The 11,121-nt window shown below is 49.3% G+C and overlaps 1 protein-coding gene and 1 long non-coding RNA gene across 3 annotated transcripts in view; both read left to right on the top strand.

Annotated features, from left to right (window-relative positions):
• The window catches only part of FAM189A2 (family with sequence similarity 189, member A2), a 60,942-nt gene that overhangs the window by 44,420 nt on the left and 5,401 nt on the right, over nucleotides 1-11,121 (top strand). The window contains exons 7-9 of one of the 2 annotated variants that reach the window (XM_014541299.1): nucleotides 3,109-3,238; nucleotides 3,411-3,489; nucleotides 5,762-5,914. In XM_014541299.1, the coding sequence (XP_014396785.1) occupies nucleotides 3,109-3,238; nucleotides 3,411-3,489; nucleotides 5,762-5,914 (362 nt within the window). Of the gene's footprint in view, nucleotides 1-3,108; nucleotides 3,239-3,404; nucleotides 3,490-5,761; nucleotides 5,915-11,121 lie in introns of both variants that reach the window. The other variant, XM_005868329.2, reaches the window with a different exon arrangement.
• Nucleotides 7,800-9,126, top strand: LOC106726460. The gene is made up of 2 exons (XR_001362536.1): nucleotides 7,800-8,307; nucleotides 9,016-9,126. It is a non-coding gene; the product is annotated as an uncharacterized LOC106726460 (long non-coding RNA).

The following is an 11,121-nucleotide window of genomic DNA, read 5'->3' as shown; positions in this document are numbered from 1 at the left end:
CCACTGGCAATTAGAGCAGAACTTCTAGAGGGGAGGCCTGGGCAGCCACGGTTTGGAAACCTCTCCCAGTGAAAGCCAGGAAGGATCAGGAAGAAACCTGCCAGGAGAGAGCAGACCCGTTCCCCACAAACAGATCCTATTTACCCACAGAGGGAACGGAAATAAATGCAGAAAAGCCTCCTGAGAGGAAGGGACTTCCCTTCTGCATCAGCTGTAGCAGCATCTCCCATCAAAACGCGGCTTTCCTGGTCGTTTTAATAACAACCAGAGAGGCCGTTTTTTTTTTGTTTGTTTGTTTGTTTTTGTCAATTTAGATAAAGTACGTCCCCTCTTCTCTGTCAGTTTTCTTCTTGAAGAAATTTCTGTAGTTTAGGGTCTAAAATGGAAGCCCTTTCTTGTCTGTGAATGTACTTTATTGGTAGCCACTGGGCTGGGAATATAACACAAGGATCACCAGAGCTGACAGACAGACAGGGGTTCACTTTCCAGGCTGGGGCACAGCAGTGAGGAAATGCTGGAGTTGGCTGAGGGGAGATGTTTGTAAGGGCTAGAAGATGGCTCACGAGGTTAGGGTTAGGGCGTGAGGAGAGGACAGGAGGGGTGCCCAGGGCTCCTGGAGTAGACAGGTCACCATGTGCATTGGTCCGGAAAGCGTCTGCAGGCAGGTCCCGGAAGGATCTGGATGCTGGAGTCACTTGGTGTTTACAGCTGTTGAACAGCTTCGGCTGCATTGGAGCGTTGGGGAGGAATCGTGGGCAAGTCCCACTCTGAGGGAGAATCTAATCTCCCTTTCTTGGTAACTCCCAGGACCCTTCCTTCCCCTGGGAGAGACCCTCCAGTCTGGTGCCTCTCTTTAGACATATTACGTGCTGTGTACTGAGCTGCACCTATCCATGCAATCAGGTGTCAAAATATAACCTCCCTTCTCTCTCGGGTCAAGCAGGGATGGCAGTCTTCCTTCTGAACAAAGATCAAGGGGAAAAGGGGAGAGCTTTGTGCTTTGTTTTATTTTATTTTATCCAGGCTGCAGAAGTCTCATTCTTCTACATCCCAGAATTCCAGAAGTTTTACTGTGAGGAATAAAGAACATTACATCTTTTTCAACTTCTTTTCCTCCACCCATTGCGTTTTTGAAAGTGGGCACTGGGCATAACATGGATCGGCCACACATCCAGGGAGCCCCTTTCCAGAACAGCAGTGCCCTGCGCTCGTGGCTCCAGAGCCCGTCTCCTCCTTCGTTTCCTTCAGTGTGTGTCCGTGTTTGCGTTTCAAGAGCAGATGTTAAACTTTGCTGTTATCTATTTTTTTCATCCTCCAATACTCCACGGGTTGAATATAGGTTTTTGGGGTCTTCTGTGTATTTTTAAAAATTGAGATACAATTGAAATTGGATACAAATTTAGGTGTGCGACATAATGATTTGACATTTGTATATATAGCAAATGATCTCCACATAGGTCTGGTTAGCTGATGCATCCTGGGGAATTTTTAAGACCTTCTGCCTTAGCAAGTTTCCAATACAATTGAGTATTATTAACTATAGTCTCCATGCTGTACATTATATCCCCAGGACTTATTTTATAACTGGGAATTTCGTTAAAAGGTGCAAACTTCCTCTCGGCTGGTGTGGCGCAGTGGTTGAGCGTTGACTTATGAACCAGGAGGTCAAGCTTTGATTCCCAGTCGGGGTACATGCCCGGGTTGCGGGCTTGATCCCCAGTGTGGGGCGTGTAGGAGGCGGCCGACCAATGATTCTCTCTCATCATTGATGTTTCTCTCCCTCTCCCTTCCTCTCTGAAATCAACCTAAAAATATTTTTTAAAAGTTACAAAATTCCACATATTTTTAACTATTATTTAATTATTTTTTTAATATTTTATTTTCCCCATCACTATTTATCCCCTTTATGCCCTCTTCCACCCCCAACCCTAACCCCTGCCATCACCATGGTGTTGTCCATGTCCTGAGTTCTCTCTCTCTTTTTATTCTTTTTTGCTCAATCCTCCTTCCCTTCCCCCTCCCCAACCAGAGCTGTCTGCCTGTTCTCTATGAGTCTGTCTCTATTTTGCTTGGTAGTTCAGTTTTTTAACTATTCACTGTTATTTTAAAATTTAGGTTCTTTGTTACGTAGTGGTGTGTGTGTGTGTGTGTGTGTGTGTGTGATTTTCTGTGGACGCTGGCAGGAAATCTTGTGCATTTTTTGTTTTTGTTTTCTGCTGTCAAGGGTCCCTCACCCGCAGGACAAAATGCACAGTGCCTGGCATGCAGCAAGAGCCCATCAGTGTTTGAGGAATGGCCACCCTTAGAAAGGGGCCCTCTCCTCCCTCTGCTCTATGCTGCTTTGTCTCTGAGCTCTGATATGGTTGCTTTATTTTAAAAATTTAGTTATCCTTTCAAATATATTTAACAAGTAGTGAGTTTCTACCACAAATCAGACACTAGGGAAACCCAGATAAGAACATTGTCATGTCAGAAATAATTGAGTTTCTCTGTGTCCCCAATTTTGTCTTTTCTTTAATTGAGGTGAAGTTAACCATTTGAAAATGTACAATTCATTGGCATTTAGTACATTCACGTGCAACCATCACCTCCATCTAGTTCTGAAGCATTTTTTTTCACCTCCAAGGAGTTCTGTAACCATCAGTCGGCCACTCCCCACTCCATCCTTCCCCCCAGCCCCTGGCAACCGCTCATCTGCTTTCTGTCTCTCAGGGATTATTGTTTGCTTTTCGCCTCGTGGGTTTTAAAGGAACAATGGTATCGCACACGATGCGTTGCCACTTGCCTAAGGATAAGCATCTAGCAGGGGTAGGCAAACTTTTTGACTCGAGGGCCACAATGGGTTCTTAAACTGGACCGTAGGGCCGGAACAAAAGCATGGATGGAGTGTTTGTGTGAACTAATATAAATTCAAAGTAAACATCATTACATAAAAGGGTATGGTCTTTTTTTTTTTTTTAGTTTTATTCATTTCAACCTGCCGGATCAGGCCCGCGGGCCGTAGTTTGCCCACGGCTGATCTAGAGGCAAAGGCCAGCATGCGGAGCCGCCCAGGTCTGCTGGCCTGTTTGTAGAACGTGCTTCCTGATGCCAAGATGCTTTTCCTAGGATGGTTGGTCCCGACGTGATCCCACTGCCGCATATCTATGGAGCGAGAATCAAAGGCGTGGAGGTGTTCTGTCCTCTGGACCCGCCGCCCCCGTACGAAGCTGTGGTGAACGAGACAGAACGGGAGCAGGTACTGTCCGTGCAGGTTCGCTCTGGTATGTTGACCACAAGTAGGGAAAGCCGCGCTGGGTACAGACAGCCATGGGAGACCGTTTGCTCTGCAGATCTTTTTAAGTTCACGGAGCCCAGATGATGCTTGAGTTGAATATCAACCAATATTCCTCTCTTTTCCTGAGATGCAGACATCTTCATTCCAAATATCAGAGGGATCAGAAGCCGCCACCAGCCCGATGGAACCGATCGGTGTGCCGGTGACTCAAGGTAATGCACACGGTCACTGCCCACCCCTGTGAGGCAGTAAGTTAAAACGTGGTAAAATAACGATCTCCATGGTACTTTGGTGGAGGTCAGATATTCTTGGAGCTACAGCCTTTGCAGGTGCAAAACTACTATCAACGTTTAGGGCGTACAAGTGGGAGATAACATTGAACAGAAATACAGATAATTCTAGAATCTGTTACGAGTTACCAGACTATTCTCAGGGACCTAGGACATAGATTGGAGTTTAATTTGGCATTCCTGTGTTTTCCAACCTAAGATTTTTTCTTCTGCTGTTAAAATAAGATGAGCTGTTTTGAAGAGAGGAAAAAAAAGCATTTCATTTCTTACAAGGGTGATTTGCTGTGAGATCATGCTCAGGCCATGCTGCCTTAACATGCGGTGAATTTTGATTTCCAGTCCTGCATTAAATATTAGAGTCGGTTTGCATTTATCTTTGCCATTTAAGGGGACATTGTTGCAGCTTTCTCTCTTTGGAGAGGTTTTAAGTGTCCCAGAAAATTGCCCACCAGGACAAAATTGCACTCGGTGATAAATAATGGATCAACTTTTAGCTCTGATAGACAGAGGTGGTTTTTCAGCAGCACCACTGGAGTTGGGTTTCTGTCCCGTTCACCTTCGGTCTTACGTAGAATTACACAGTGCGCTGTTTCCTGAGTATGTTTGTAATTCTTCCATTTCTTTTTTCTTTTTAAAAATCTTTATTGTTGAAAGTATTACATATGTCCCCCCCTTTCCTTCATTGACCCCTTCTAGCCCACCCCTGCCCCCTGCCCCCTGCCCCCAAGGCAAACCTCTCAGGACACACCGATGCCAAGGCCTCCGTCTTCCCTCTGAGATTCCACAGTCTGTACTATGCTTCTGTGTCTCTGGGTCTATTTTGTTCTTCAGTTTATTTTGTTCATTAGATTCCACACATAACTGAGATCGTGTGATACTTGTCTTTCTCTGACTGGCTTATTTCGCTTAGCATAATACTCTCCAGGTCCCTCCATGCTGTCTCAGAGGGTAAGAGATCCTTCTTTTTTACTGCTGCTAGTGTTCCATGGTGTAGATGTACCAAAGCTTTTTTATCCACTCATGTACTGATGGGCACTTGGGCTGTTTCCACATCTTAGCTATTGTAAATTGTGCTGCTATGAACATAGGGGTGCATACATCCTTTCTGATTGGTATTTTGGGCTTCCTAGGATGTATTCCTAGAAGTAGGCTCACTGGGTCAAATGGGAGTTCCATATTTAATTTTTTGAGGAAACTCCATACTGTTCTCCACAGTGGCTGCACCAGTCTGCATTTTCACCAGCAGTGCACGAGGGTTCCCTTTTCTCCACATCCTCTCCAGCACCTGTCATTTGTTGATGGTAGCCATTCTGACAGGTGTGAGGTGATAATCGTGTTGTTTTAATTTGTGTTTCGCTGATGATCAGTGACTTTGAGCATGTTTTCATATGTCTCTTGGCCATCTGTCTGTCCCCTTTGGAGAAGTGTCTATTTAGGTCCTTTGCCCATTTTTTAATTGGATTGCTTGTCTTCCTTTTGTTAAGTTGTATGAGTTCCCTATATATTTTGGATATTAACCCTTTATCAGATGTATCATTGTCAAATACGTTCTCCCATTCTTTCACTTCTTAAAAAAAGTTTCCCAGCCCACAGCTCAGGCTCACAAAGGATGTGAGTTTTATTTCCCCGAGCAGAAGTCACCCAATTCCAGAGTGGTTTCACTGATGCGTTCAGTGGCTACTGGCTCTTTAACTTGGCTCAACAGAAGTTTCATGGCCCAGCCTGCAGACACCCCCTGCCTGCACGTGGTCTGCAGCCCGCAGGGCAGCACCTCACCTGTGCGGGTATTACTTCCCACCCGCCAAGCCCGTCCCGAACGGTCAGAAAGCGTGAGCCGGCTCGGAGCTCCCCCATGCCGAGGCGATGGTGCGGTGATGCGCATTCCCTCTCTGCCGGGATGCTTCACTGGAGAAGACACTAAGCACCTTTCGGAAACACTGACATTTTGGCAGGGCTTCGTTATTTGGAAGTGAAGGTTGTGTTTGTCTAAGGCCTGGAGCGGTGGTTGGGAGAGGCAGCGTTTCCCACAGTGCCGGGAAATAAAAGCTGCTCGGGCCAGCCGCCTGAGCAAATGTTGTCAACTGTACGGCCCTGGCCCCAGCAGGTTTGGGCTCACAGGTGTTTCCTGCCCACATTTTTGAGGGCTGCAGCTGGCAAAATAATGTTTGTTTCTCCTCTTAAAAAAAATACTTAGATGGGAACATTCCTAACACACCTGGGGAAGAAAGCGCATCCACTTCAGTTGCCAACTCAGACCAGCCACATCCCGGAAGAAGCCGGAGAGCCCTCCAGCCCACGATGACAAGGTCGAAGAGCGACCCTGTGTTCCATCCTTCCGCAGAGCGAGGTGAGGCCGTCCCCCAGGCTCCCGCAGAGCACTTGCTTGCCTCCAGGTGCCACGTGAAAGCAGGTGGCTCCGGCCACCCAGGGCCCTGCAGTTCAAGAGATGCCTTGAGAAAATAAGATATTCTATGTGCACATTAGGGATATACATCTGCCCCATCTTTTAAGGCTGGTGGGTGTTTTTATTTTATTTTTGTTTGGTTTTTTAAATATATTTTTTATTGATTTGGGAGAGGAAAGGAGAGGGAGAGAGAGATAGAAACATCAATGATGAGAGAGAATCATTGATTGGCTGCCTCCTGCATGCCCCCTACTGGGCATCGAGCCCGCAATCTGGGCATGTGCCCTGACCTCCTGGTTCATAGGTTGATGCTCAACCACTGAGCCACACTGGTGGGCAAGGGTGTTTTTCTTTTTAAGTCATTGTCATCAAAAGCACTTGGTTGCAGACGATGCTGTGATAGGTACTACATGAAGAAAACAACACAAATCTCGTTCTGATCTCTACGTGCTCACGATCGTGTGGGAATACACATTCTCTCTCAAGGAAAAGTCAAAGGGTGGCCTTGGTTTTATCCCCTCTTCTATAATTTAATATCAGTTGTCTTTTTTACTGCGTATGAATGGACTGAATTATTTAAATCCCACCTTGTTTTAAGAACTTTGGATAGAGCGAAACCCACACTTCATCCCCCTCCCTCTCTGTTTTGAGTTTGTTTGTGTCTAGATGTTATCTGAATATCTGAACACCTGAACATCTCCAAATGTGTCTTCAGTGTAGAAAATTGTAAGAAATAAAGGAACAAAAGGAAGAAAATGAAAACCTTCTGTAATCCTGTGCGCACCGGCTTCTCTCGGTGACCTGTTCTCACCAGTGCCCTCGCTCTCCTCCTCTCCTCTTGCCTTCTCCGGGGCCTGGGTCACCCCTTCATTCCAGTTCTGTCCCTCTGACAGCCTATGTTGTTGGCCCCAGTCTCGACTGACAGTGTGGGAGCCAGAAAGCACTCCTCACCTCCCGGGACTGAGTGCCTCTGCCACCCCAGCAGGCGGGCAGCCGGCCCTCCGCTCCCAGACCCTTCTTCACTGCTGTCTCTGCTCTACCTGGCAAGCTGAGGACTCGAGCTGGCCACCTGCGGGCTTCAACGGGAACGTTGCTGTCTGCACAGCTCAGAGAGGTCTTTCCAGAACCCCTTCCCATGCTGCAGCGCTGCAGGAGGGAGGGCGGCCTGTGTTTACCTGTTGAGCCCTCCATTGTGGAAGGGACCAGGTTGCCTTCAAGGGACTGGTGAGGCCCCTGTCCTCACACCTGGGTGTCTGTAGGGAGTGCTCCTGGGAGGTCCCGGCTCCGTGACATGCCTGTGGCAGCCCAGGAGGACTGCTGCTCACCGCTGTTTGCAGATCCTCATGCCTACGTTCTCCAGAGGAAAAGGGTGCTCCCCTCCCTCCACCTGCTCTTCCACCCGCTGCTTCCTTTCCTCATTGACTATCTCAGATCCTGCTTGTCAGGCCTTCGCAGACTGAAACCTCCAGGGCCGCGTGCGCTGAAGGCTGCTGGCCGGCTTCCGAACACGCGGGAGCCAGGCCGGCCTCCCACTTCACCCGCCTGAGGTGCAGCCGTGTCCTGCACCCTTACACGCTCGCTAAAGCAGGTCGTTGTGGACGTGAGAGCCTGCGGTGGGTTTCCCAGGCCCACTGCTGACTTCTGGAACGACCTAGTGTTCCTGCACTTAGATTTCTCTTTCTGTAATCGTCAGCCGTAGCGCTGCTACAGCCCCGGTGCGAGCACCGATAGCATGTCAGTGCAGTGCCCTCGCGGATGTTTAGGACAAAGGTATCGTCCCAGTGCACAGAGCCTTCCCCTCCCGAACGGTCAGAAAGCGTGAGCCGGCTCGGAGCTCCCCCATGCCGAGGCGATGGTGCGGTAATGCGCATTCCCCTCTCGCCGGGATGCTTCACTGGAGAAGACACTAAGCACCTTTCGGAAACACTGACATTTTGGCAGGGCTTCGTTATTTGGAAGTGAAGGTTGTGTTTGTCTAAGGCCTGGAGCGGTGGTTGGGAGAGGCAGCGTTTCCCACAGTGCCGGGAAATAAAAGCTGCTCGGGCCAGCCGCCTGAGCAAATGTTGTCAACTGTACGGCCCTGGCCCCAGCAGGTTTGGGCTCACAGGTGTTTCCTGCCCACATTTTTGAGGGCTGCAGCTGGCAAAATAATGTTTGTTTCTCCTCTTAAAAAAAATACTTAGATGGGAACATTCCTAACACACCTGGGGAAGAAAGCGCATCCACTTCAGTTGCCAACTCAGACCAGCCACATCCCGGGAGAAGCCGGAGAGCCCTCCAGCCCACGATGACAAGGTCGAAGAGCGACCCTGTGTTCCATCCTTCCGCAGAGCGAGGTGAGGCCGTCCCCCAGGCTCCCGCAGAGCACTTGCTTGCCTCCAGGTGCCACGTGAAAGCAGGTGGCTCCGGCCACCCAGGGCCCTGCAGTTCAAGAGATGCCTTGAGAAAATAAGATATTCTATGTGCACATTAGGGATATACATCTGCCCCATCTTTTAAGGCTGGTGGGTGTTTTTATTTTATTTTTGTTTGGTTTTTTAAATATATTTTTTATTGATTTGGGAGAGGAAAGGAGAGGGAGAGAGAGATAGAAACATCAATGATGAGAGAGAATCATTGATTGGCTGCCTCCTGCATGCCCCCTACTGGGCATCGAGCCCGCAATCTGGGCATGTGCCCTGACCTCCTGGTTCATAGGTTGATGCTCAACCACTGAGCCACACTGGTGGGCAAGGGTGTTTTTCTTTTTAAGTCATTGTCATCAAAAGCACTTGGTTGCAGACGATGCTGTGATAGGTACTACATGAAGAAAACAACACAAATCTCGTTCTGATCTCTACGTGCTCACGATCGTGTGGGAATACACATTCTCTCTCAAGGAAAAGTCAAAGGGTGGCCTTGGTTTTATCCCCTCTTCTATAATTTAATATCAGTTGTCTTTTTTACTGCGTATGAATGGACTGAATTATTTAAATCCCACCTTGTTTTAAGAACTTTGGATAGAGCGAAACCCACACTTCATCCCCCTCCCTCTCTGTTTTGAGTTTGTTTGTGTCTAGATGTTATCTGAATATCTGAACACCTGAACATCTCCAAATGTGTCTTCAGTGTAGAAAATTGTAAGAAATAAAGGAACAAAAGGAAGAAAATGAAAACCTTCTGTAATCCTGTGCGCACCGGCTTCTCTCGGTGACCTGTTCTCACCAGTGCCCTCGCTCTCCTCCTCTCCTCTTGCCTTCTCCGGGGCCTGGGTCACCCCTTCATTGCCCCGGGACTGAGTGCCTCTGCCACCCCAGCAGGCGGGCAGCCGGCCCTCCGCTCCCAGACCCTTCTTCACTGCTGTCTCTGCTCTACCTGGCAAGCTGAGGACTCGAGCTGGCCACCTGCGGGCTTCAACGGGAACGTTGCTGTCTGCACAGCTCAGAGAGGTCTTTCCAGAACCCCTTCCCATGCTGCAGCGCTGCAGGAGGGAGGGCGGCCTGTGTTTACCTGTTGAGCCCTCCATTGTGGAAGGGACCAGGTTGCCTTCAAGGGACTGGTGAGGCCCCTGTCCTCACACCTGGGTGTCTGTAGGGAGTGCTCCTGGGAGGTCCTGGCTCCGTGACATGCCTGTGGCAGCCCAGGAGGACCGCTGCTCACCGCTGTTTGCAGATCCTCATGCCTACGTTCTCCAGAGGAAAAGGGTGCTCCCCTCCCTCCACCTGCTCTTCCACCCGCTGCTTCCTTTCCTCATTGACTATCTCAGATCCTGCTTGTCAGGCCTTCGCAGACTGAAACCTCCAGGGCCGCGTGCACTGAAGGCTGCTGGCCGGCTTCCGAACACGCGGGAGCCAGGCCGGCCTCCCACTTCACCCGCCTGAGGTGCAGCCGTGTCCTGCACCCTTACACGCTCGCTAAAGCAGGTCGTTGTGGACGTGAGAGCCTGCGGTGGGTTTCCCAGGCCCACTGCTGACTTCTGGAACGACCTAGTGTTCCTGCACTTAGATTTCTCTTTCTGTAATCGTCAGCCGTAGCGCTGCTACAGCCCCGGTGCGAGCACCGATAGCATGTCAGTGCAGTGCCCTCGCGGATGTTTAGGACAAAGGTACCGTCCCAGTGCACAGAGCCTTCCCCTCATCCCACGGGTCCTGTCTTTCCTTAGCCCCTGCCTCTCAGCGGCTCCTTCATCCTCCCCCTTGAACGTGTCTCCATCAGCCAGCCTCGCTTGTCTGCTTGCCCACCCGTCCCCAGACATGGGTCATCACCCCATGACATCGCTGCTCCGCTATGGTTTGTATGCGGGATGCCCTTCTCCATCATCTGTCTTTACTGTGGGGGGCAGTGTTTTCTAGAGAGATAGAAACATCAATGATGAGAGAGAATCATTGATTGGCTGCCTCCTGCATGCCCCCTACTGGGCATCGAGCCCGCAATCTGGGCATGTGCCCTGACCTCCTGGTTCATAGGTTGATGCTCAACCACTGAGCCACACTGGTGGGCAAGGGTGTTTTTCTTTTTAAGTCATTGTCATCAAAAGCACTTGGTTGCAGACGATGCTGTGATAGGTACTACATGAAGAAAACAACACAAATCTCGTTCTGATCTCTACGTGCTCACGATCGTGTGGGAATACACATTCTCTCTCAAGGAAAAGTCAAAGGGTGGCCTTGGTTTTATCCCCTCTTCTATAATTTAATATCAGTTGTCTTTTTTACTGCGTATGAATGGACTGAATTATTTAAATCCCACCTTGTTTTAAGAACTTTGGATAGAGCGAAACCCACACTTCATCCCCCTCCCTCTCTGTTTTGAGTTTGTTTGTGTCTAGATGTTATCTGAATATCTGAACACCTGAACATCTCCAAATGTGTCTTCAGTGTAGAAAATTGTAAGAAATAAAGGAACAAAAGGAAGAAAATGAAAACCTTCTGTAATCCTGTGCGCACCGGCTTCTCTCGGTGACCTGTTCTCACCAGTGCCCTCGCTCTCCTCCTCTCCTCTTGCCTTCTCCGGGGCCTGGGTCACCCCTTCATTCCAGTTCTGTCCCTCTGACAGCCTATGTTGTTGGCCCCAGTCTCGACTGACAGTGTGGGAGCCAGAAAGCACTCCTCACCTCTAGTCTCACCGGGGCTCTTGCATGGGGAGTAGCCCACCACCTCCCCCTTTCTCCC

This window comes from Myotis brandtii, unplaced genomic scaffold (genome assembly GCF_000412655.1).
Source record: "Myotis brandtii unplaced genomic scaffold, ASM41265v1 scaffold266, whole genome shotgun sequence".
Taxonomy (NCBI): Eukaryota; Metazoa; Chordata; class Mammalia; order Chiroptera; family Vespertilionidae; genus Myotis; species Myotis brandtii.
Note: the sequence above shows the minus strand (reverse complement) of the source record. Positions and strands in the feature narration are given on the sequence as shown.